The 27,777-nt window shown below is 42.8% G+C and overlaps 2 protein-coding genes across 2 annotated transcripts in view; both read right to left on the minus strand.

Moving 5' to 3' along the window:
* Positions 1–5,506, minus strand: part of ANKRD46 (ankyrin repeat domain 46) — a 20,951-nt gene extending 15,445 nt beyond the window's left edge. Inside the window, exon 1 of the mRNA XM_069854429.1 lies at positions 5,486–5,506. The gene's annotated coding sequence lies outside the window, so the exon portion shown is untranslated. The remainder of the gene's footprint in view (positions 1–5,485) is intronic.
* SNX31 (sorting nexin 31) lies at positions 4,226–27,455 on the minus strand. The gene is given in 16 exon segments (XM_069853181.1): positions 4,226–4,614; positions 7,145–7,238; positions 7,807–7,857; positions 8,886–8,969; positions 10,957–11,051; positions 11,563–11,767; positions 12,406–12,426; positions 12,429–12,500; positions 13,034–13,056; positions 13,059–13,102; positions 14,941–15,028; positions 17,576–17,666; positions 21,727–21,837; positions 26,139–26,203; positions 27,312–27,395; positions 27,398–27,455. Coding segments are annotated over 16 exon segments (1,575 nt in total).
* Between the last annotated feature and the right edge of the window lie 322 nt (positions 27,456–27,777).

Genomic DNA, 27,777 nt, shown 5'->3' on the forward strand with positions numbered 1-27,777 from the left:
AAATGAACCACAGATTAACACAGTAGAGTAGCAAGGCCCTTTGGTTTGTTCTTTACCTGTTTCCCAATGATATTTACTATCTAATTGACCTTTCTGACTGCTGCTGAGCATTGTGGTTACATTTTCATGGAACTTTTCATAACTACAACATACCGCTCATTAACGAGAGCCCAGTGTTTCATAAGGGAAGTTAGGATGCTTTCTATGCTATGTGAATCACTCCACCAACACTGAATTCATGTGCCATTACGTTATGTTATATTATCTAGTTGCTCAGTCTTACAGGGCCCTTTTCATAGTTGCAACTCTTCATAGTTGACCTTATCTTTACTACCCGTGCCATTGGCAAACACTTCAGTCACTCATTGCCTTTTCTAGGCTGTTCATGGAAATGCTAACAGTTTAGAATCGAGAACTGAACCCTGCAGAACTAAAATTCTTCCACTGAAGAGGTCAATTATAAGTTCACAGTGACTGCTGTCCTGGATCTGATTGATACAGCTCGCTCAGCGCTCTGCTTTCAACACTGGCAGTCAGAGATCCTTCTTCGGGAGAGCACGTGAGCTTTGCTGTTTTCTGCAGCCCGTCCCTCAAATGCCTCCTAGCAGCCTCTATGGTGACACCGGGGACCTCCCTGACTTCTCCTTTTACCAGCCCCTCAATGGACTTCTTATCCATGAGTTTTATTCCTGAACCTGCTCACACTCTCTGCCTCCACAGCTTCCCATGACCCCTGCTGAAGTCCTTCCCTGTATCCACTTGAAACCACCCTCCCAACAGCCCAGCATTCAACCCATTCTAGTGCTGCAAGAGTGGACAAGCAACTCACACCTCATCCACTGCCTTAATCTCACAGAATCACAGAATCACAGAACAACCAGGTTGGAAGAGACCCACCGGATCATCGAGTCCAACCGTTCTTGATCATGCCCCTGCCATCTCCTCTCTAATGTAAGCAATCCTGGCTTTCCAATCTTTCCTCCTAAGGAAGCTGACCTCCTAGGCCCTTCTGGTAGCCCTTCTCTAACCCACCATGTCTTTCTTCAGATGCAGAGACCAGAACCACAAACATTACCCAGAAGTGGGTGCATCAAGCTGGAGCAGCAATATGGTGCTGTCTTCTCTGCAGCGTTCCTGCAGACAAGTCACCACACTTCCTTGGCTTTCTGGCTGCCACCAGCTTTTTTCTGGCTGAGTTTTTCAGGGAACTTCTTGAGTGGTGTCTGCCAGTTAGAAGTTCAACACCACGTAAACATGATTTAGGATTATTCTACCTGATATCTTGTTACCTTTATGTACACTGAAGCTCTTGTGCCACTTTTCTGACCCCTTCCTTTTTTTGGCAATTTATATTCACCCTCCTTTTAATTTTTCAACTCAACTATTTCTGCATGTAAGAAATCTCCTTTATGCTATAAACACCCAGTCTCCTCAAAAGCCTCCAGTGGTACTTTTTTTTTTTTAATGCTTCAGACAGTATGAATCACATTGCCTGCATCTACCATCCTACTCAGTAAACTTCAGTAAAAGCTGAGAAGGCTTAGACATAGCAAACCTCTAAAAATGTACCAGGCAGAACCAGTCCCTAACACCCTAATTTATAGCAAGAACAGCTTTTGTTCCTCTCTACACATAGAATGTTGAGGTGAAGAACACAGACAAGTGTTCAACACCATCCATGGGAAACCTATACACCACAAGCCTCCTCTGAAACATGCTGCTGCCCTTTCTCTGTCTCCATCCATTATGCTGATCGGACACTGTAAGAGGCCATAGGCATTCTGGGAAACATAACCCCATCAGTTAACAAAAGAAGATTTATTCCTTTAAGTTTATGTTATAAAATTCAGCTGATGTAGCTGCATTACGTGGATGTGAGAAATTTGCTGAGTGACAAAAGTGGTGTGTAAGCAGCTCTCGTCCACTTAGCCAACTGAAATTTTATTGATAGAGTAAAACAAAGCAATACCACTTGGAAAAATGGTGGTGTGGATATATGAACTAAAGACAGAATCTAAGTTCTCTAAACATAGACATGGCTCCAGTAAAGTACTGCACAAGATAAACTCTTCTCCCCATATTTAGTAAGTATTATCTTTAAATAGTAAAGCAAACCACAACAAACCTGAATATTTCTGTATCCGTGCTTTTGACTTAGGGGATGACAGAATCTCAGCAAACACTAACGACTGAAATTTGGTGGAACAGACCCACTCAAAGCACTCAAGACAGGCCTGCCAGAGCCAGCTGCACTAACAGCATGCTATGAATAGTCTGTACAGAAAGTCAAACGCATCCAGGATCACATATTTCACTTAATGTATATAAATCAATGCTCTATGAAGCATTTTATGTGCTTATTAACTGACCCATCTGGAAGCAGAGCATCCACAACTGAGATTATGTAGGAAGCAACCAAGTGACAGCCTGTTCTAAAGAAAAGAGAAACAGCCCTCAAAATTCCAGCAGACCCCAAACCACAGAAGAGCCACTACTATTCACGCCCTGGACAACCAGGTGTCTCAGGTCCTGGGGTGCAGATGAGGCCTTCAAGGCTGCATGTATTCAGAAATTAACTGCACAAAAATATGAGGTAGGGTAATACAGTCACCTTAAGGCACCACTTGGAATCCCTCACTCTCTTGCCGATGAGGCAACTCTAAATGAAGGATGCCAAAACGTGCTGAGAGGAAACCTATCGCTGCATGCAGATCAGAACTGTTTGTACAGTCCCCTCTTGCAGAGGCAAACTAACATGCCTCTGAAGAAGTCAGCAGATGGTCGTACTACACTTCAGTCTTTGACTCATCTCAGCTTACTCTTTAATGCCTTCTCTTCGACTCAAAAAGAGAGCAATTAACTGGTGCTGTTGTTTTCTGATTGTTGCAAATCCTGCTATTCAGACTGCAAACATTACTAAAAATATTTTTTCTAAAAAACATTTAACAAGTTATTATTAATAATCTATTTTATAAACAGACAAAATAAAAACAGGTCTAGATAACACTACGTTAGCCCCCTGCTCCGGCAAGCAAAAGCATTACTTCTACAAACCAGTCACTTATCATTTAAAATGTTTTGGGCTTTTGCTCCTCCTTGACCTTTCAAAGGCTGCTCCTGAACATCAGTGCTCTCTGGTGGCTAGAAATTTTCAAACATCATTAATCTTAAAATCTACGTTAAATTATCCATCACTCTTTAGCTCCATTTATTCCCTTCACAGTGTTTACCTTAATGGTTCAATAGAAAGGCCTTTATACTGCAAAATTAAAAAAGCTGAATAATTACTTCAACACACTCTTAATTTTCCTACCTGTTCTAGGCACATGTTCCTGCATCTGTTCCACTTTATTTTTTCCTGAGAATGATTAACATTATATTAAGTATTCTAGAGTCTTGTTTAGGGATAACAGTAACTTCTTTTTCTGGATCATCATAGGTTGGTACTTGCTTTTTCCACAATTGCGTATCTTGTAACTACCTAACTCGTACTTTGTTTTTCTGTTGCTTTCAACTTACAATAATTTCTTCTGTAAATTGTGTGCTTGCAAATCTGTGACTGCAAGCCCTTGTTCTTTAAATTGTTATTGTACTCATTTCACTCCTGAGTTCTCAGGATCAAACAGTATCCCTCTTCTACAGTGCCAATGCCTCCCAGCTCTTCAACACTACCAAACTGAAACAGTAAAGTTTTCATAGAACCATAGAATAGTCTCAGTTCGTAGGGACTTTAAAGATCATCCAGTTCCAACCCCCCTGCCATGGGGAGGGACGCCTCCCACTACACCCAGTGGATACTGCTCAAGGCCCCATCCAACCTGGCCTTGAACATCTTCAGGGATGGGGCAGCCACAACTTCCCCGGACAACCTGTGCCAGTATCTCAACACTCTGATCATGAAGAAATTCTTCCTTATGTCTAGCCTAAATCTGCCCCTCTCCAGTTTATACCCATTCCCCCCTGTCCTATCACTACAAGCCTTTGTAACAAGCCACCTCACCAGCTTTCTTGTAGCCCCTTCAGGTACTGGAAGTTCACTATAAGGTCTTCTCGGAGCCTTCTCTTCTCCAGGCTGAACAACCCCAACTCTCTCAGCCTGTCTCCATATAGGAGGTGCTCCAGCCCTCTGATCATCCTTGTAGCCCTCCTCTGGACCTGTTCCAACAGCTTCATATCCTTCTTATGTTGAGGATTCCAAAACTGGATACAATACTCAGGTGGGGTTTCACAAGAGAGCAATAGAGGGGCAGACTTCCCTCGCCCTGCTGGCCACGCTTCTTTTGATGCAGCCCAGGATACGGTTAGCCTTCTGGGCTGTGAGTGTGGACTGCCTGCTCATATTGAGCTTCTCGTCAATGAGTACCCCCAAGTCCTTCTGCGCAGGGCTGCTCTCAATCACATCATCCCCCACCCTGTATTGAAACCATGGATTGCCCTGACCTGGGTGCAGGACCTTGCACATGGCCTTGTTGAACCTCATGAGGTTCCCACAGACCCGCTTCTCCAGCCACTCCAGGTCCCTCTGCATGACATCCTGTCCTTCTGGTGTGACAGCTGCACCACTAGATTTGGTGTGATCTGCAAACTTGCTGAGGGTGCACTCGATCTTGCTGCCTATAATGACGGATAAAGATACTAAACAGCACAGGTCCCAGTTTTAATTGTTACTTCAAGATTGCTGGGTTTAATTGTTCTTTAGTCATTATTTATTGAGACTGTTCTCAAGATGCATCTTGAAAGAATCATAGAACAAATTCTTGTGAGAATCGTAGACTGAAAGCACTGCAGATTCTTAGAATTGTAGGATCTTGAAAGACTCATACAACCATAGGATGGTTTGGGACCTTAATTTAATCACCCAGTTCCAGCCCCTCAAGAAGTAACTTTATAACTTTTCATGCTCAGATTTGATGGATCTATAACTACCTGAAAGGAGGTTGTGGAGAGGAGGGTGCTGGCCTCTTCTCCCAAGTGACAGGGGACAGGACGAGAGGGAACGGCCTGAAGCTGTGCCAGGGGAGGGTCAGACTAGATATCAGGAAAAAAAATTTCACAGAAAGGGTCATTGGGCACTGGAACAGGCTGCCCAGGGAAGTGGTGGAGTCACCATCCCTGGGGGTGTTTAAGGGACGGGTGGACGAGGTGCTCTGGGACACGCTTTAGTAGCAGATCGGAACGGTTGCACCCGATGATCCAAGAGGCCTTTTCCAACCTGGAAACCTTATTTCCTTTCCACTATCACTCACCGCGCTCCTCCCTGGTTCCTGCCCCCCCCCCCCCCCCCCCCCCAGCTCGGGGTTGTCCCTATCTATCCTCTCAGCGTAAGCACAACCTCCTACAAAGCAGCGATGGGGGGGGGGGGGTGTCTCTGCCTCTCGCCCCCATCGCCCCCCAAACCCACCCCGCTCCCGCTGCTCCCCCCCCGCCCCGCGGGCAGCGCCTTACACCGCCCCATCCCCCCCGCCCCAAAACCTGCGCCCCGTACCTGGCGCTCGGCGGCGGGCGGCGCGCGGCAGGGCCGGCCGGGAAGGAGCCGGGACGGGGCGGGGAGGCGCGCGCGCCCCCTGCTGGGCGGAGGCTGCACGGCGGGGCGGGGGCGGCGGGAGGAAGGACCCGGGGGGGGAGACACATACACACAGCCCCTGCCCGTAGGGAATGAGTCCAGAGGAGAGCCACGAAGGTGATCAGAGGGCTGCAGCACCTCCCGTGCGAGGCCAGGCTGAGAGAGTCGGTCTTGTTCAGCCTGGAGAAGAAAAGTCTCCAGGGAGAACCTTCCAGTACCTGAAGGGGCTACAGGAGAGCTGGGGAGGGCCTGTGGGCAATGAGTATAAACTGGAGAGGGGCAGATTTAGACTAGACAGAAGGAGGAATTTCTTCACCATGAGGGTGGTGGGCAACCTGTACCAGCGCCTCGCCACTCTCATGGCGAAGAAATTCCTCCTTCTGTCTAGTCTAAATCTGCTCCTCTGCAGTTTATACCCACTCCCCCTAGTCTGTAACTGCAAGCCTTAGTGAACAGGCCCTCCCCAGCTTTCTTGTAGCCCCTTAAAGTATTGGAAGGTCACTATAAGGTCTCCTCGGAGCCTCCTGCACTCACAGCGTTTAGAAAGGAGCTAAGAATGGTTTAAGATTTTATATTAATTGTCTGATAGCCCAGCTTGGTCCATGAGGACCTAAACCACTTTAAACTTGTTGTGTGAAATGAGGCAAAGCAACAGTATGCCTTGACTTGCTTTAATAAACAACTCCATTCTAATTATCAACTGCAGTTTTCTTAGTTCAATTTCATATCAGCAGCAGACAGGGCACCAGCAAGACACAGCTGATGAGCTCAGTGGTTTTATGTTACACTGTCCAAGGCTGCGTTCCTCACAAAAATACATAGGGAGCACTCTCAGTCCATCCTGTTCTGAAGGCAAACAATCGAGGGGGTATTTTACAATATGTTCCAGTCAGAATAACCGCATCAAGTGCAGAGTGCCATGCAACTTAGTCCTTGTTAAAGTGATACCCCAGCGAACCCACTGAACTGCATCCTTCAGTCTCCATCACGGATACAAGTCTGTTCAGAAAGTGTTGACTCCCTTATTATAATTGCAGGTTATTTGTGAATACTGAAGGTCGTGCCTAACCAAAATCTGGTCTCCAGCAGCGACAAGTACAGAGCACATCAAAGAAAGGGGCAGGAAAACCCACCCACCACATCAGTTGATAGATTTGCTTGTAAAGAACAGTTAGTGATTGGTTTTATGCTCTTTCTGAATATATGGCAGCATTACTTTTTCCTGAATTCAGATTCAATTTTGGTTTCCTCTTTCAGAAGTATTTCCTGTGGCCAATCATGCACTGTAATGTATTCATTTTAATTCACTTTACATTATTCTCTTACCATTTATTTATTATCTCATATTCAACAAATTACTTGGAAAAGCAACGTCTGTTAGCCAGTTAGCTCTTCAGGAATTATTAGCTATGAATACTGATTCCGGTATGTGAACTTGGAATTACCTCTTTTATATTAGAGGAATGTATATGTATAGATATATAACATGTCAGATTCTGCAAATGGGTACAACTCTGAACTACATGGAAAAATGAGTGCATAAACATCAGCTACATCAGCAGCTGCAAGTAAATATACAACCTTGGTCTGGCTTTCTGTAAACTTCAAATGTTTCATTCAGAAACATGTGCAATAAGCAAATAAAATTAAACGAGTTGTCATTAAATCCATCAAACTAAAATAAAATTTTTATTCAGACATGTCTCGCCCTCTTCTTCCTCCCCAAATACAAGTTTAGATCCTGTTTCTACGCAAAAAAATTCCCATTATATTTATTAGGAGTCTCCCTAGAGGAGGGAAAGCTCCAGACAGTCCTTTTAGCAGCCTTCCAATAATTGAAGGGGGATACAGGAAAGTTGGAGAGTTTTTTTATCAGGGAGTGCAGTGACAGGACAAGGGGGAATGGTTTTGAGATGAAAGAGGGGAGATTTAGATTAGATATTAGGATGACATTTTTTAGTGTGAAGGTGATGAGGCACTGGCACCGATTGCCTGGAGAAGTCGTGGCTGCCCCGTCCCTGGAGCTGTTCAAGGCCAGGTTGGATGGGGCTTTAAGCAACCTGATCCAGTGGAAGGTGTCCCTCCCTGTGGCAGGGGGGTTGGGACTCGATGACCTTTAAGGTCCCTTCCAACCCAAACCATTCTATGATTCACTGACCAGAAAAACAGAGGCTGAGCTGAACACTACTAGCAAGTAAGACACACCATATTTACATTTTGGAGACAATTTCTCCCTCACTAACCTGCTTTTGTTGGGTGCTGGATTTCTTACTATTTTTCGTGGATTCGGGCATCTTGTTCTTGTAAACAGACTGAAAAATTTGAACTTAGAATAAGCTTAAATGCTTCCCCAAATACTGTAACAAAAGATGCTGAGCAAATCAGCATTCAGATAAACCCAACAGAAAGTGTAGGAAATGAACTGGCCTATTTACCCTTCTATCATAATTCTGTTTTAGTCCAGGCTACCTGAGTTCTGTCAACAGGTGAATATTTAAGTAATGAATGCTCATCTTCAAATTAAAGGTTTACTGTACTTCCATTGTAAATAAACTTAGAATGAAAGAGATCAAATCTTTTCCAAAATTAAAATTGGTCTTCTGTTTTGCATTACTTGCAGTTTAAAGCTATGAAAGAGCCTCACTGCTCACAGTAATCAGCACGGGTCTAGTAGATCACACGTGTTCCTTTCCTTTTTCTCTTCAGAAGTTTTCAGTTAGCAGATATTAGAAGTCTTTAGATATCACAAGGTTAAACAAAGGCATTACTAATGCTGGAAATTATGTTTAAAAATAACAAGTCTCAAAACATATTTTCATCCTTAAAGGCCTACACAAAATAAGCATTATAGCTACAAATCAGATTTTTATTTTATTAATGCTTCTGTTTAAAACCAGAAATTTTCTCGGTGTGAATGTCACAGATCTCAAATTGGCCTAACATTGCAGCAGATGGAGCGAGCAAGTGAAGTGGTGAAAAAATAAAAGCCAGAAATGGATACAACAGGGTAGAGCAGAACACTGAAAGATTATGCCACAGATAACCTTTGTTATATGCTGCAAAATTAGAGGAGAATCAAGGAGAGAGAATGTAAACCAGATTGTTAAAACTATGATGATTAAACCATCTCTAATATTCAGAATATTATTTCAGTAAAACTAAGCAAAGATGTACTTTTTAACCAATTAATTCTGTTCTGAAATGCTGGAGCATGCAAAATCCTTTCCCTCAATGGGACTTCTCTCAGCCCATTTGAAAGAATGATAGAGTAGGGTCTGCCAGGCTTTTAAGTACAAATTCAGATACCAGCATACACACACACACTCACCAGCTCCTGGCCTTCTTTGGCTGCCTTCATCATCTGTTCTGATATCATTTTCTTCAAGCAGCTACTGAGCAAAAAGGCCTGAAGAGGATAAACGAGAGAACATTCTGATTTCTTCTATTAAAAGATGTACTTGACTCTTCCATTCCTCCTCCACTAGAAAATTACACTCCCTAACTACTGAACTGTTACTTCTGTAATTCAGTTTATTTTATTCTGTCCTTTACACCCTTACAGTGCACAAAACTACCTGCAGTTGCTTAAAGCCCAGCCTCAGCAGGACTAACTCTCACAGCACTGTTCAGAGTGAAGAACAAGGATTTTATGGCTGCTTTTTTTGAGGCAAGTTATTCTCTGTTGTTGTCTGTGGCTTCTACCTTAAAGGCTGCTGAATTACACCAAAGGCTAAATAAGGTTAACCAAATGTGGCACTATAAGCATCAAAACCACTTCAACCAATGAAGCAAGCTGGAGTTCGCATGCACTCAGCACTGCTGAAAATCAAAGCCCTGGTGGTTACAAAAATGACCACAGCTCTTTGTAGACCAGCTCACGGTCGTATTCTGCACAGCTAACATGAACACAGTGGTACGCATTCATCCCACCTGTTAGGTATCTGGCAGAGGCACCTCAAAGAGTAGTGGAGTTGTTCTTAGTTCTTTATGCAGTACAATGAGTATATACAACTCCTTGGAATGATACAGCCCAAGGTGAGGTCTGAATTGCACCCTGGAGATGCATCTCACTGCTTACTCTCCAAAAGGAATCATCTCACATAGGGTGCCAAGCACTGAGAGATTGAATCGAAGATAAAATATCCTACAGGATTGGTGATAGAATAGAGAGATATCTCTGACTAAGCTCTAGAACACCTAATCTTTACATTTTCCACAGTGGACTCCTGGATTAAATCCTTGTTTATTCCACAGAGCAGCACATTTCTGGCATTTCTTGGAAGTGTTCAAGGCCAGATTGGATGTGGCCTTGGGCAGCCTGATCTAGTGGGAGGTGTCCCTGCCCATGGCAGAGGGGTTGGAACTGGAAGACCTTTAAGGTCCTTTCCAACTCAAACCATTCTATGATTTAGCTCTTCCTCACACTTCTGAAGAAAGTGGGACACAGATTTTCCAACCAACAAAGCACTACATCAAGTGTAATTCTAATAGATTTTACAACATAATTATTACTGATGTAATTCTAGGGTTTTTTTTGTTCTGCAACAGCAAAGAAACTAGAAATCTTAATCGTTACAGCTTATGAAAGTTGAACGTGACAGAAAATTAACACTTACTAAATAGCTGTGTGAACTGCATCATCACCCCAGATTTCAGAAGTCATGTGTTAGCTATTAGGCATTTAGACTGTACTAATCCTGCCTGCTGCTGGGGAGGGGCTAGGTCTCAGAAGCAAGAGAAGCAGTTTACTTGAATAGCAGGCTTGATAGCTTTTATAGAAGCTTTGTACCTAAACTGAGACTGGTGCCATCATTGGTGCTGCAGTGCCTAGATTATTTTCTAGGTATAACCACAGATGGATGACTTGAATTCCTGGATACCTTTCTCTTTAAAGAGCTGCCCTGAAATAATGGGAGTAATGACACCCTATAAAATCTTATTTAATAATGATTTATAGGTAAAAAAATACTTATTATGTCACGTGATGACACCACATCCCCCATTAACTTGTGTTAAAGTGGTGTGTATTTATATTTGAACAATAGGATTTATTGTGGAAAATGGGAGTTGTTGACCTTCTGTTGGTCTGACCAAATAATGATTTTGGATACTTACTGAGTCCAGTAAATAAATGGCACCTTTCCACACTCCATTCCAGAATTTGTGCTGAGTGCCAGACATTTCTCTGTAACAGAAAATAAAAAAAATAATCCCCTTCCTCTTATACTAGAAACTCAAATGCTTTCCCCCAGATAACTCTATCCCTAGGCTACCCTGCTTGAAAGCGCAGCTGCTGCACTCTGGTAGAGATGGACTCACTGCTTTTGAAGATCCCCCATGGCTGTAAGATTACACTTTACTCTGATCCTTTCCTAAAAGGATGAAGAACTGACCTGTTTTGTGGACAACATTATCCACTGCCAAGTGCCTGAATCATTGTATTCAAATCTGAGTTCCAGAGTGTTGCCTTCACCATCCTTTATAACATCCCAAAAAAACCCCAAAACCAACAAACCCAAACAAGAAATGAACAGAAGAAACAGCTAAAAGCAGCATTCAGGTGTTCAGCCTTAAATCAGAATTAGTCAATCAGGTTAATTTTAGATAGTATATAAACAAAACAGCTGAGGATCTGTACCAGAACACTTCACTTGAGGGAGGGAGCAAGTGGGAGGTAGGAAGGGGGAGTCATTACAAGCATAAAGCTGGCTAAAGCAGTTCTTTAACTCCCACACAGAACTCTCTGCTAACTCTATCTCCAAAAAGAAAGGAAGGGGGCAGGTAAAGTATGATATGGAATACCAGGGAAGGGAGAAAACAGCAGAGAAAGGCTAAGAAGTTTTATTGCTGTAAAGGCTGCCAAGAGAATACATTTGTGGAGAGGTTTGGAGCAGAATGTGGGCAGACGGATGGGATTTAAAACAGACCTCCTCTCCCCCAACAGCCTTACTTCTCATGAAGAGAAAGTGAGTTTGGATACAAAGTCAGTGAAATACTTATAAGAAAAGTAACATGACAACTTCTTAACCTGTTGATTTTAAGGCTCGTCTCTTTGGTTAGGTTAGTAGATAATTTTATGCAGCAGTTAATCTCATCATTACTGACATAGATATCAACTGAGCAGCCTTCTTCTGGATAGGCACAAAAGCAACGATCAAGCTGTACATATCCATAGAACTTTGTTGCTTGAATCAGTTCCAAGAACTGTACCAAAAAGACAGAACTCAAGTGAATTACTGTAAACATGAGTGAAATCTAGTCATCTGGAAAAAAACTCTAAAGGGCTACAAGGGAAATCTTTTGCATTCATAATACTCTTTCTCCTGGGAGGACACAGATTCACCATAATGTCAGTGCTTCATTCGGAGAATAACACTCACAGTCCAGCTTAAATACTTGATTTCTTTTTCTCCACTGGATATGATGGGCTGGATCTTTTGGATACTACCAGAAATGATGATGGGAAGAGATAAAACTAAACAGTAAGAAATACTGAGAACAGCAGTCCCAGCAGTCTGAATTTCAATCCAGTTTCCTAAACTTTTGCAAACATTTGCACCTGAGTTTAGCAAACAGAGAAGAGTAGAATTCACAGTCAAAAATTCCTTGCCAGCCCTTACGATTCAAGTAATCCCATTGGGATATTTTAAAATGCTAGCAGAGATAGGAACCGTCTTTTCTATTAAGTGGCTCAGTATCTGACCAGGAGGTAGGAGACCTGGCTCTCTAGCTCAAACTACTCCACAAAACCATGCTCTGTTTTTAAAGTGGCAAATCCTAGTATCATTGCTTCAAAACCCACTCCTTTGATCTGTTCATATTGTTTTAAAATACTATTTTACCTTCGCTTTGTTGACTTTTTTTTTTGCAGAAATTCAAGTTCCTGCATCTGCCTTTCTGTTGGTTTAATCAAATTCCTCCTAACTTCTTGGATTGCCTTAAAAGAATTTTTAAAAATAGCAAAAAGGCCAGCAAAAATCTATTTGCTTTCACACAAACACTCAGAAGGTTTGTTTTTTTTAAACAAGGCCTTTGATTTTAGGACAACTTCACTCTACACTGTTCTTTCCTCCTGAATTAACAGTTTCCAAAGCTAGTACAACTCGACACACCTAGAGCTCAGAATTCAAATGCTCTTATGTCAGAATGACTACATATAGAGACATACAAATACATACATAGACTTGAAAACAGAATGGATGGATGACTAAATATGTTTTTTGTGCAACACTTTTCCCATGCACAAAACAGCTGAGTTAGAACCTCTAGTACTTGAGTTTGAAGGAAAAAACCCATGATCAACAATAAGTAAAACCAGGAATTAGAAAAGCACAAAAGAAGTGGTGTTAAACAAGAACAATTTACAAATGTTTCAAGAATTTGTATAACAGATTAAATTAACGTGGGAAAGTTAAATTTTAAAATTAAAAAGACTTTTCCGTTTTACCTGCCAAGACCTTTCAATTTTGCCTGCATATAGAGTGAATCTACAAAGCTCTACAGTCCATCAGCAGTGTATCTAGAGAAGGATCCATATACCTTTTCCATGCCAAGGGAAAAAATGACTCAATATGAAGATATGTTTCTAAATGTAGTGGTTTGATTTTTCAGCTAAATATGAAGGGAGCACAACCCAGAAAAATCCCAGTACTTGCCAGATTAAAAAAACCCCCAAAGCCAAACAATTGTGACCTCAGAGCATGTACTTATTCTTTATACATTGCAATGGAAGGGAAATAAACTAAAGTGAAGTTGATCCACTTGGATTTGGGTGGCACCAAACACAGCAATTATGATTTAGGGCTAAAGCTTTCCTCCTCATTTTCTCAAACAGCTCAGGGTTTGTCTCCATAACAGCTGGTAAGACTGGGAGCACCCACTGCCGTGCTGCAGTGCGGGGCTACAAGAGCTAGTCTTGTGCTAGCTAGCTGCGGTGCCAGCTACTGTGGAACTGCAGCAGGATTAGATCAGCACAGCAGCAAAACAAGTTAAATATTCAGTTATCCAAGTGCCATGCTGCAATGTCTATCTTGAGCCATTTTATTGAAGAGCATCTTGGGCCAGTCTGCATGATGGTAAGATAAGAGTGGTGCAGGTTCTGTGGCTGGTACAGCTGTGCTGGTACTCACACTACACCGGTGATACACCTCCTGCAGCAAACAACTCCAGGACTGCCGTTTCTGTGCTTTGAAGCAGTGCTAGATGGAGCAGTATCTACTCTGACAGTCATGGCTTAGAACCATGCGGTGCTTCCATTAGGCTCCTAGGTTCTCCGGTTCGTAAGGGCACATACAGGGAAACCTAGAAAGGTTTGTAGAAGCCAAGCTCTAGCCTACTAGATTTAAACAAGACCAGTTAGAAGCAAACAACAGGCTTCTGTGTACCTTCAAGCCAAGCAAACTTGCTCGCTGCCACCCAAAAGCATGGTCTGTTCTTCCTCTTCTGCTCCCAGCCACATGCTGGGAATGGAATCTGATGCTCGGCTGATGCAGCCAGTTCAGCCCACTAACCCCACAGAAATCTATTCCTTTTTTTTTCTTTTTGAGTGTAGGGAGAAGTAGACCAGGCCACAACCAGAGCAGTGAGGCATTAGACCCGTTCAGCTCCGCTGCCCAACTGCCCCATCAGGGCACTGTTTGACAAGCCAGACTTCTGTCCCTGGGGCTTATCCTTACCCACAAGTCAGTACAACTCTTTGCTGCACAGCAAACAAGACTTGGGGACTGACCCAGGCCAAAAATAGGCCAGCAAAACCAAATGAAAAACAAACAGCAACTTATTTCTAGGCCAGGTTAGCTCGTCAGTCCAGTTCACCATGTCTGCCCACGCAGCTCGACCAGCATAACTGAGGGGGAGCCTGAGGTCTGAGCAAACGAAAGGGGGAGAATGCTCTGCTGCGTAAGACACATCACTTACCAGAAGAAATGTTCAAGCCATGGCCCCAGGTATTTGTTTTATTAATATATAGAAATGAGCACTTTTGATAAAAAGTAACCCATCTCTGCCCCGAGTTGCAGCTCGCAACTCAGAACTCAAACTTTTCTTCTGTATTGTTTGAAGGTAAATTCCCTATTGTGGTCACTGCATTATGCAGGTATAAAAATTAGGAGGCAGGCAGCCACAAAGTACCTCTCTACAGATTCTGAAAGAGAGAGAATAAATAGCAGTAAAGGACACTTCAGAAATACCACAGTGATAAAACTGAAAACAGCAGGGCCACAGAAACCAGTCAATTCCAGTAACAAATTGGCATGGCAGAAAAACAGTTGAGCTGCTGAGGCTTAGAGACTTTGTAACTAAGTTACTCAAGGGATTTCTTTCTCTGTTTATGGAAGTTGTCATGCACCTTGGTAGTTCCTTTTAAGCTCCTTGCTCACCACTTTCTGATCCCAAGCTTACAGTGCAACTCTTTCATGCTCTGAAGACTCATATAAGGAAGTTCAAAGTCTGCCACTTTTTTCACCGCTGGGAAAAGTAAAACCACAGAGACATTTGGTGAAGTCTAGTGAAACAGCCCCGCTACTTTCATCGGTTAGTGGTGGTTAGCAACATGCTTTTAGAGAAGAGAAAGAACTTAATACAAATTCTGGAGTAAAGTGACAGGTTAATTATCTTCCTCACTTCTCTGAGTCTAAATTTACATAGTGCTATCACTTATAGCTTATCTCTTAGACTATGTTCTTATAGAATAGCCTTCTCTCAGCACACGGTTAAGCAGCGTAGATGTTTCTGCTTGTGGATACAAGCTCCCAGGACTGGTGCTTTTCTTGAGTAGAACACCAGACAAAAGCACTGTAATGTACAGCAAGAAAACCCCATCACTCTTCAGAGGTTGCTGCTCTCCTGCACACTTTTAAAAAGTTATGTCTAAAAGCCCAAACCTGGAAATGTTTCATTCTAAGCCAATACCACAATTCAGCAGAACACTTAAGCATGATTTTAAGCATGTGAGTATCTAAATATTTTTTGGCAGTAAATTGTGGGTCACATTTGTACTTGATGTATTTGTGAGGTGTTCTGGTTTCAGCTGCAATTTTCTTCCTAGCAGCTGGTATAGTGCTGTGTTTTGGATTTATGGTGAGAATAATGTTGATAACACACTGATGTTTTAGTTTTTGCTGAGCAGTGCTTGCACTACGTCAAGGCCTTTTCAGCTTCTCATACTGCCCTGACAGTGAGGAAGCTGGGAATGCACAAGAAACCAGGAGGGGGCACAGCCAGGACAGGTGACCCCAAGTGGCAAAAGGGAGACTCCATCCCAATGACATCATGTCAGCATCAAAACTGGGGGAGCCAAGAGTGGCAGGGGGTAGGATCATTGCTCAGGGACAGGCTGGGCATCAGTCGTTTGGTGGTGAGCAATAGTTTTTCGTTTGCATCACTTGTCTTTCTTGGGTTTGAATTATCTCTTTTTGTTATTTTCCTTTTCTTTACAATTTATTATTGTTGATGTTGTTGTTATTATTATATTTCAATTGTTAGACAGTTCTTATCTCAACCCATGAATTTTCTCACTTTTTTCTCTTCTGCTTCTCTCCCCCTTCATGCTCCCTGAGCGAGCGGCTGTGTGGTGCTCAATTGCCAGCTGGGGTTAAATCAGGCAAATATCAAAGGTACGTAATTGATTGAAAAACTTTTCACTTCATTGGTAGTAAAAGAGCATATAAAATGTGTTACATCCAGATACATTTGAGACGTATGAACAGTCAGGGATTCTGTGTACTCTGACAAACCTTTCACAGCCAGAGAGTCTAGCGTAGGGGAATGATAAATGAAAAAGAGACAGACAGTAAAGTTCCTGCCCCACTGAGTAAGCCCGGGTTTACTACCAGACCTTCATCTTGAAAAGGTTCAGGAGAGCAAGAACTTCTTCACGGGAATGAGAGAACTAAGAAGCTAAATGACTAGCCAAGGCCACACAGAGGCTGAAATGCCGAGCTTTACTCCAACCAACAGCAAAGAATATATTCAGTTCTCTGATGCGTCCTGAGTCTGTCCCCATCCAGGCCTGGGTCCTGCCTCATCCACACACCCTTTCGCATGGGAAACAGGACATCAGCAGATCGATGAGGACAGAAGTGCCCCTTAAAATCTTATGACCATAAAGAGACTCACAACCCTGATTTACAGCTTGTTCAGTACCATCATGGTTAAACTTAGGTTTCTATCCACTAAGGAAACTTGTCATGAACTAAAGGAAAGTGAGCCACAGGCGTTGTTTATGAATGTAACAAAAGAGTTTCCTGTCCCATTGCTGAACTCAGCGTGTGATCTGCAAATCCAGAATTGTTTCAGGCAGGTATGGCTGCCTGACTAAATGTCTACCCAGAAGAGTGGGGTTGCTCAGCCTGGAAAAGAGAAGGCTCCGAGGAGACCTTATAGTGACCTTCCAGTACCTGAAGGGGCTACAAGGAATCGGGGGATACTTTTTAAAAAGGCTTGTAGTGATAGGACAAGGGGCAATGGGTATAAACTGGAGAGGGGCAGATTGAGACTAGACATAAGAAAAGAATTTCTTCACCATGAGAGTGGTGAGACACTGGCACAGGTTGCCCAGGGAAGCTGTGGCTGCCCCATCCCTGGAGGGGTTCAAGGCCAGGTTGGATGGGGCCTTGGGCAGCCTGATCTAGTGGGAGGTGTCCCTGCCTATGGCAGGGGAGTTGGAAATTTGAGGTCCCTTCCAACCCAAACCATTCTATGATTCTGCGATTCTAAGATGTACCCAACTGTTCCCATGTGCTAAAGTTGTTGCACGTCTGGTAAACTGGAATGAACTCGAAATTTATATGTGAGAGGCTCACCCCTGCACCACACGATCTGTTGCCATACTTTGTCCTCACTACTGCTATTTCAAGCTGTGTGGGGAGAGGGCTTGGCGGGGGGTTGTAAGACAGGATGGGTCTGTCAGCCTGAGCAGGCTCGTGCAAGCTCTGTTCAAACTCCAGGTTTGGTCACTGCAGCCAACAAAACAATTCCAAGGGAGGGCTAGGTTAAGCACATTGTAAAACTTACCAGAGAGTACACCAGCATCATGATCTTGAAAGAAAAGTAAGCCAAAATGATTTATTAATTCTCTTGACAGCTCCATCTTGCTTGATGTAACCTTTAAAAACAAAGGTCAGAAATTTAGCTGTCCATTAGCACAAATAAGGAAGAAATGTTCAATACCTATTAAATGTCACTTAATTGTTTAAAATTTTCCCTTACATCCCATTTAACTGCCCATTTAAAAGCATTCCCATATTGCAGCATTTGAGTTTGTGGGGAATTTCATAAATCTCAAAGGAACACAAAACTGTAATAAAATAGAGAATGTTGAGTACTCTCCATGCATTTAAGTGTCCTCTAAGACAAGGCATCTTACATGTTATTCCAGATCTTTACTACTAAATCCTCAAATCCTGTTGCACAGCAAGTACTGTGTGCTCTAAGCTAACAACATTACTCAGGAGCAACACAAATATGCATTTTTACAGGATTTGTGTAATTTCCAAGCTGATAGAGTCCTCTTCTTTTTCTAGGAACTACCTACAAGTCCTGCTCCTTCACTGCATGTGCCAGTCTTACTTAGAGGGTTCTACAATTCTGTGTGAAGGACAGACTTGAGCTCTGTTGAGCTTTCATTCTTGACAGTGCATGAAGAGGAAAAATCCTATCCAGCTTGTCATTTGGATTGTTTTTATCTTGCTGGGGCCCCTCTACATCTTTTCTGGAAAAGGGCAGAAGTAGACCCAACAGAAAATACAGAAATTATTTGCAGGACCAGCTGCAACATGGCATAGTTTGATAGGAGTGGTTGGACTCAATGACCCTGTGGGTCTTTTCCAACCTAGTGATTCTGTGATAGTGGGGACAGAAAAATCAGGCAGAGGTAAGCACAGAAACCAGTGAATCAGACTGGGGCAATTGTCTTGTTTGGGTTTATTTCCCGAAAAGTCAAAGCATAAGCTAAAGCAGCCATAACCTAGAAGAGCACAGTGCCATCAGAGCATTCCTAAATTCTGCAGTGACCATCATCTCCTGAGTTTGCTCAGGAATATGGTGTAACAACCATAAGGAAGCTCTCCACCCCTGAGAACACTCCTATCATAGCTCATCTGGCAGATTGTGCAACCTGACAGAGGAGTCACACTTGGGTTAGAGAAGCTGGACTTTCTTTGTCTGAGCATAATGTGGAAGTACCAGTTTTCAGTCTTCTTCCAAATGGTGCCAATCCCGAAACCCCTCCAGCTCTGTGTTACAGCGACAGCATTGTGAATTCACTCTTCTTTACAGGTCAGAAGGATTTTCTCCAGCTATGTCAGCTGGTTTTAAAAACAGACATATTTTTGTGCATGGGAAAAAGTAGACATTAAGCTAAATATAGGTTAGGAAGTTAAAATAAACATTCATGAGATTTCCCTTATACTTGTTAATATCAGAGCTGCTACCGGAGAGGGTGGCAGAGATAAAATCACTTGTCTCACACTGTGTTCAGACCCCAGGTATAATGGGAAGACAGTTGCCAAAGTACAAACACGGAACAGTGAATATTAGCAGCATTCTGTCTGCCTCTGTGCTAGGAAATGCCCATAAATTATTTCAGGAAATTGGCCACAGAGCTTCAACTTGTTATCCTTTAGTAGCATAATACTAAGCATACCAGATGGCATTTTCCAGGAATGTCAACCACAGATCTCTGATTCAGTAGGATTTTGACTTACTTTATTTCTTGGATCAAAGTACAAGCCAGTCTATGTGGCCTGAGCACCGGGATTTTAGGGACTGATGGTGGCCAAGTCTACCTCCACTGCAAAACAACAGTGAAGGTGGTAGCATTCTTACAATGACAAAAGCTTAATAATTCCTAAAAGCCCTATCTCACCTTTAGGACCAGGAAAGAAGAAATGGCATCTGCAGTGTTTCAATTGTCATTGTTTTTTTCAAGTGCCACATGAACATTAAACATCTATAAATGCAATGTACAGAGCAACACACAACACCACTTTCTGGCTTGGAAATTACCTTGACCTACTGCAAACCAAACACTTTTACCAAGCCTAAATTATTAGTACTTTGTAAAGTATATTAGCAAATCCTTTCCTTACTTAAGGTCCCTATGGAAGACTCTTACCTAAAAGTATCTCCTTACTTCTTCCACCCTGTTAGCACATGCTTCCTTCTCCACAAATCAAAATTTCTGTCTCCTCCCTACTCCCAACAATGCCTTCAGCATTTCCCACTCTACTCAAGGCCTCCACAAGTCTCCTGTTGCAGGGTCTAAGGCCAGCTCAGACATACACCTTCCTCTGGAAGAACTGGTCCCAGCATTGCCTCAGGTGGTGTGAACCCCATGGGAGAACAAAGCCAGCAAGCGTTTACCCTGTGTTACCCAAATCATGGTAACTGCACACAGACATTGTGTTCTGCAGCCAGACTAACACACTATTCAGCTTGACAGAGGACACCAATGGTCTATGGCCAGCTGAGAACTACCTGCACAAACTCCGATTGCAAAGGCACAACAGAAATTAAGTTCAGTGTGATAAGAGGAAATTTCAGATTCCCATGACAAAGAAGAGTACCCATCTGGTAGGTGCAGTCTTTGTTATTACTGTTAAGATTAGGAAATGGGAGCAACTGGGGAATAGGCTTCAGCCTTGCTCATAGAATCATAGAATCATGGAATCATAGAATCATAGAATGGTTTGGGTTGGAAAGGACCTTAAAGACCATCCAGTCCCAACCCCTCTGCCATGAGCAGGGACACCTCCTACTAGATCAGGCTGCCCAAGGCCCCATCCAACCTGGCCTTGAACACCTCCAGGGATGGGGCAGCCACAGCTTCCCTGGGCAACCTGTGCCAGTGTCTCACCACTCTCATGGTGAAGAAATTCCTCCTCATGTCTAGTCTAAATCTGCTCCTCTCCAGTTTATAGCCATTGCTCCTTGTCCTATCACTACAAGCTTTTGTAAACAGTCCCTCCTCAGCTTTCTTGTAGCCCCTTCAGGTACTGGAAGGTCACTATAAGGTCTCCTCAGAGCCTTCTCTTTTCCAGGCTGAACAACCCCGACTCTCTCAGACTGTCCTTATATGGGAGGTGCTCCAGCCTCATCTCTGTAGCCCTCCTCTGGACCTGTTCCAACAGTTCCATATCCTTCCTATGCTGAGGATTCCAAAACAGGACACAATACTCCAGATGAGGTCTCACAAGAGAGGAATAGAGGGGCAGAATCACCTCCCTCACCCTGCTGGCCATGTGTCTTCTGATGCAGCCCAGGATATGGTTGGCTTTCCTGGCTGTGAGCACACATTGCTGGCTCATGTTGAGCTTCTTATCAAACAGTACCACGAAGTCCTTCTCTACAGGGCTGCTCTCAATCACATCATCCCTCATCCTGTACTGCAATTGGTGCACATGCACACAGATGAAAATACACAAAATATGCAGAGTGCTGTGCCCCTCCTCTCCTGGATTAAGAAGGGAACCCCAGCTGAAAGTTTCAAACACAAGCCAGCCAGTTATGTAAACAACATTTGGTTGCTACTGGTTTCAAAATGTAACTAGCAGTTGTTTACTGTATGTACTACACCAGCTGTTCCCCACATCCCCGAACCACAGTGCCAGAGCCGTGCCAGCACCACAAAGGCAGCCCCACAACTTCATGGCAAGCATCGGGGCACACAAAAAAAGTGAGGGAGAAGTATGCAGACAAACCACACATACCAGCTGCACGCTCTGTTTTTACAAAAGTACTCTGCCTAAGGCATATGCCAAGACTAGAATGTCATTTCTGACTCCAACGTTCAAGTACTTTCACCCACACTATGATAAACCAAAGGGGGAGTGAACAAAAAATACATCCCGAAAAGGAATAGTGTCTATTTACTGATTCTATCATATATGAAGGAAACTTGACCTTGACAGACAAATGCCATAGAAGCAGAGGGCGTGTAACAATAAGGAGAGACAAATTGTGGACAAATCTAAGAACCAAAAAAGCTCATCTGCGAAATCAGCAATGTCCCCCCTTGCTCCTGGCACAATAATCTCCTCAAAAAACGCATATATTCTTATATGTCTCCAAACAGAGAGTTTTGTCCTTTCCTAACAGAAATTATCTTCATTTTTGCCTACTTCTCACAAATGGAAAATTTCAACACAATTCTAGAAGCCCATTACCTCTAAAATTCTTTCTGCAGTGTCTGATGTCTGGATATCAAGTCTAATATTGCTGCCATCAGCAAGGTAAACATCCAAAATGGCTCTCTGGGTTTGGGTCTGAAATGTATCCTGTTAGGTAGAAACAGAACACTGTTTTATCACTTTCCATACTGCTGGAGCACTTTTGAAGATGCTGTGCTCCATTTCCATATTTACTCCAGTAAAATAAACAATTGAGATTACTGTTTAATAAGCAATAAGTTACTAAAATTACTGTTAAAGCTTGCAGATGGCAAACAAACATATGCAGAAGAGCAAGTGGGAAGATACTGCAGAATTAGAGGAAGATCACTTTGATGTTAAGCTGAGCACAGGTCACTTAGTGTCTCCATGTCTGTAGGAACGAGGCATTCACTGTCCCAGGAAGCAGAAACTCCAAAAAGAGGAGGCAGGTAAACAGCTGCGTGTGAAGTCAAAGCCACAGTCTTGCCAAAAGGAAAAAAATGTACCCCTGTACCTATAAATAAGAAAATCTCTAGTCAGAATAATGAGGATATGGTATCTTAATACACCAGAGCCCCTGCTACTGGAATGCTGCACACAGCGCCAGTGCCCACTGTTCAAAAACATTGTAGAGAGGAGACACATGCAAAGAAGAAACCTGAAAGCATTTAGGTCATTAAAACAGGCCTCACAGCAAGTGACCTCAGAAAACTTTCTGATGTCTAGACATAATAAAAGGGTTATATTGCAGTGAGGAATACTAAAGCACAGAAGCCAGATCCATTGGTGGTGAGAACCACAGTCAGGCTAGAAGTAAAGCACACATTTCTAACAGGGAGGTGGCACAAAGAAACGGTGCATTCTTCACTGTTTTTTTTTTTTTTCGAAGAATGGAGGGGCAGGAAGGTTACAGGTTAGGTTGTTCAATTCTGCTTTCTGAAAGTGTTGGTAAATATTTTATCAATATTTGTTTTGAGCAACTTTTTGTGCCGAGCTGCTTCCCCATGAGCCAGGAGCCCTGCTGTCCTCTAACAACTTCTCCAATGAAATTAGGTTGCTGGGGGAGCAGCCAGAGCACACCTGCTACAAGGACCAACTGATAAAAACTTACAGAGCAGGTCAAGGTGATGCTAAGTGAAAACAGGGGCCTGGAAAGCAGGGTTAACCTACACAAGCTTGTCCCCACTTGGAACGTTTGCCCTGTTAGATATGGCCAGGGTAATATACATGGTTGGTGTGGGGCTGAGTGCAGATATGAATCAGTCATGTTCAACAATGTCAGGCAGCGCCAGTAAAGCCGTGGGCCTTGCACAGCATTCCCACTCCAGGATTTCTGGTCTCTGCACACCCTTCACTCCCCATTTGGCAGCAAAACACAGGAAAAGTACCAAAAAGATCTGAAATTCAGTTTGATTTTTCCTTTGCATCTCCTATTTTAGTCAGTGACACATGCACATCTTTAGCTAGGAGCTTAATACTGCTCTTTTTAAGACAAGCCAAGAAAATGCAGGAAACACTAGCAGACTACCTGGGAGAACAGGTCTATTCTCTTTCTTGATAGAAGATAGATGAGAAGGTGAAAAAAGCTGAAGAGTTTTCAGGAAAAAAATAACAAACTAGTCTAGCAATCTCATTCACCTCTGGTTTCATCTCTTCTCATTCTATTAAAACCAAAAATTTCTATCATAAAACGTGCTCTGGTTTTACCTGCTCAGTAAGTAGCTGTGGTGGCAGCAAAGTGGCTGACTGCTCCCCGGTCATCGCCACCTGCAGCGTGTCCCTCTGCCACCGCTCCCGCATTCACTGGCAGGTCGCTTGTACAGGTGCACGCTAACTTGTTTCAGGTAGCCAAGACGGACAAGTCAAAGCCAGCCCACGCCACTGACAGAAAAGGAGCATGCTAGTTCATCATTGAAATCATGTTTTATTCTTGAGTCATTCATTAATCATCCCTCTTGCAATGTAACACAAATCAGAGCAAGTTTGGGTTAATGTCTGGTTTTAACACTGCACAGCAGTAACGCTGAAACCCCAACTATGTTTTCACTCCTAAGCAATGTGTAGGATGCTAATTGCTGCCTACACATCTTCAACAATGGAGAAGGAAAGAACGGCACAGAGGTGCTTTATAGACAAACTTCGTATCTTTCAATGCTGTTACAGAATTTTTGTGACTCTGACAGGAAACATCTCCTAAGTCATGGTGCACTAAGAAATACTGGCACATGCACAACAAAGCCTGTTTGTGGAGTGAGGTTCTTTAATAGCCAAAATGAATACTTACTTACCTGTCAGTTACACCAATTAAAGGCGCTGTGCACAGCTAATGACAGTGGATGCACTCCTGTCTTTCAGAGTTATTTGATCTCTCTTAGGAGTTTGTTCTCTACCATAATGAAAGAACACATCAAGCGCTATTGCTATTTGTATTATGAAGTAGTGATTCGTGTAAGCACAACTATTATAAGTTTAATTTGTAAACAAAACAAGAAAAAAAGCTGGAGAATTACTGTCTTTGCAAGCAGGGAGCCTAAATATCGTGTATGAAAATCCACTGTACTGTGGAAGAGAAATTTGGGATAATTTTATGCCTTTGGATTGTACTGACATTGCACTAACGTTGAAGGTATAATTCGATGCCTACCTTGAACTCTACAAAACAGCTGACTGCTCTTGGCAGCACAGTCACCACATCCCTTAAAAAGCATACACAGATGTATGTAACTGTAAATCAAGTGAATCTTGCACACACGCCTATCAAGTTACCCTTCTTCATCAAAAATAAAGAAAAACCTAAATATGCAACGTCATTTCTGACAGTACATTAAAAGAAACCCCCAAGATGGGGATACCAAAAGACATCTTTAAACATTGCAAACACACATTTTGATGATTTATTTCCTGATAGAACTTTGTTGGAAAGTCAGTTGGCAGTGTTTGAGGACAAATTGCAGGCATTCCTGATGGATTTAACTTTCCTGAGCAGACCTATTATCGGTCTAATTACGATTCAGAAGTGATTGACTCTTTAGGGGTGTAACAGGCATTGGATTGGAACTAAAGAGAGACTGCTTCTCATAAAAGAAATCTCTAACCAGAAAGGGACTTTTGATTCACTGTTTTCAGCACTCTGAATTTAAGAAAATGTAAATAAACTGTATCCTTTTATTTACAAAGTATATAGGAAAAACCTTCCTAGAATTTGTTAGGAACACTTCTTACTCTGTTTTGTACAACCTTTCTGAACTCCCTTTACAAGCCTCAGTCAAATAGAGTAAATGAAGAGCTCTCAAGTTGCAAAACTGGATTCTTCAAAACCTCCCCTCCCTGCAAGCAAAGTTCCAGCAGCACCAGTAACATCCTGGAAAAATAAAGCAGCAGCATCTCCTTGCAAATGCTGTTGAGTCACACCGCGCCCACTGGCTCCAGCACATTACTGTCTTCATGAGAACCACAGCAGCTCGAGAGGAGTGAAGTGAAGTGAAAGAAAGGGACATATGGCACCTTGTAGTAGTCAGACACAAGCAAGAACTATCCAGGCTCCAAGCAAACAGAGCTACAGTAGGCCAGGACTGAGTAGAAGACAAATATCCTGTTTCTCAGTAGGGCTCATTACTTTTACCTCTACGCCATGCTAACTGAACTCATCATCTGTCTGGCTGAAGTCAGTCTGCATCCAGGTAGCACAGGCAGAGATTCCAAACGTTCAAAAAACTGGGTAAACACACCTAAGAGTCCTTCAGGAATCATGACTGCCTTCTGATTTTACATTTATGACAAAGTGAGCATTATAGCATGTAGTGTATATGCTCATAGAAACTGATGATTATTCTCTTTTCTCCCATCCTCCTACTCCCTCCACTGCCCATCCCAGCCAAAGAAAGATTATGTATATCATGGAACATATTAAAATAGGTTTCAAACTCATCTAGGCTGCAACAACCCAAATAGAAGCCAGATTCTGCCCATCACTACAGCTGCAAAATAAGAGAACGTGACATTTTCACAGCAGTCATCAATACACTTACCAGTCCAAAGCACTGACACTACCAAAAAGCATTTACAGTTGTGAAATCCAGGAATGTGTGTAATCCTTCTATTGAGCTCTCACAAAGAGTCTTCTGGGAACTGTTTAGAGGCAAAAGATTCATCAGATATGCCACAGGATATAAAAACAAAGCAAATAGTTCTTTCAATGAGAGAAACAAGTTTGTACATGGACAAAACAATAGCAATACTATTCCTATTGCCACCCAGGCTTCACAGAGAACACTCTGTCATTGGAACTTACTGCTTTACAAGACAGACCAATATGCTAAGAAAACAAGGAAAAGAAGACAGCAAAGGAAGCCTTGAACTCAGGAGGTAGGAAAACATTTCAACTCTTTCATATAGCAAAGTATTTGGCTGAAAAATTAAAAACTTACCTGCTGTAGCTTTTGGAAAAAAAATATGAAGACATCAGTATCGGCAATATTTGAATTCAAAGTAACTGAAAAACAAGAGGAAGAGGGGCAGAGAGGAAACCAAACTTAGCCAAAAGATGAAAAACAGGGATAGTGTCTAAAAAAAGATGAGTACAACATGACTGTTGGTTTAACAATTAGTGCTACTTTACTCATCCTTTGGTTTCTGCACAGTTGCCTTTACTAGCCTGTTGTTAAATCATTGAAGCCACGAACAGTGCGGGACACGCAGTGTTGCTGTTCTCCCAAAGCAAGGCTACAGTAAGGTTCTTGGCCACATCACTCAAGGCCAGTAACTCTAAAAGGAACCCTTGAATACTAAAGTAAAAAAGAAAATCATTAAGTAACATTTTAAAGACTAATCTTGTGTTTCTGTTTTGTAAGTCTCAGCACAAAGTATCTGAGGCCAGAGGCTACAAAACTCTTAAAGCTCAACCCCTCACACCCTCTCTTTGTGCAGTTGAACTGGCTTTTTTTTTTTTTTCATTCCTTGGCTCATGTGAAAAGTATGAGAGGCATTCTGGGGATCCTGCAGACTGGGTTCATAACACAACACGTTGCACCTGAGATTTAATTTTTCTACAAACCCTTATCTTGGTATAATTCTCACGAGTCTGCTTGGAAACTCTTGAGGGGAAGAGGTTTACACACAGCCTAATCCCATATTACATACCTATCAGCAGTTCCAGGTTACACTTCTACCAATCCAAGTGCCTGTCTTTTCTGCCTCCCTTTTTGCCCACCAGCTAAGGGTTCCTGCACCTGGCCCCGTATCAGCTCTGGCCGTGGTGAAGCAGCGGGGATGTGTGGCTCAGCAAATCGCTCCAGAAGAAGAGAGAACAGCCAGACTCACCAGAAGGACAAGTTGGGTTAGGTTTAGTGTGAAACTGCACCTCTACATTTTATGAAAGCTGCAGAAAGGCGTCTGCTTCAGAAATAAGGAGACATGACACGTTGCTGTTCTAGAGCCAGTATATCAACAGAGAGGACAGGGTTGCAGCCTTAGTCCCAGCATTTCAGGTGCACCCTTGCTCAGCAAAGTGTAGGAGGTAAAGCACCTGGCAGGCACAACTGTAGACACATCCTCAAAGCCCTGTGTACAGAAGCTGATCAGGTCGTTGCAGCCAAGCTTACCATTCGGAAGGTACTGCGCCATCTGAGATCGTATTTCATCTGCCATTGACTTGGCCATTGCCAGGTAAAACTTTAGAGGAAAGCAGGCACAGCACTCTCAAAAAGCTGCCTCAGCTTCGAAACAGCGAAAAGAAAGCTCCGCATCATGAAGAATTATTCATTGTTTCCAAGGAGCTTTCAATGCTCCCTTGTTTTGAAAGCAAGACATGATGCCCTGCGAAGGGCACAGCGATATCCACCCAGCCCCTCCCTGATGGCCCTCAGGGACCACAGTGAAGGGAAAGCCTTTTCCCTGGCAACCACCAGAGGACAGCCCAAGAGAGCAACCTCTTTTGATGGATTTCTCATTTTTCAGAGTTTTACCACTTCTGAATTCCTGCACTGAATCAGAAAAGTAGCACAGTATTAACCTTATCAGCTAGGTCTTACACACCTTGCAGACAAACAAGTTATGATTACAGGTGTC

This window comes from Phaenicophaeus curvirostris, chromosome 3, assembly GCF_032191515.1.
Source record: "Phaenicophaeus curvirostris isolate KB17595 chromosome 3, BPBGC_Pcur_1.0, whole genome shotgun sequence".
Taxonomy (NCBI): domain Eukaryota; kingdom Metazoa; phylum Chordata; class Aves; order Cuculiformes; family Cuculidae; genus Phaenicophaeus; species Phaenicophaeus curvirostris.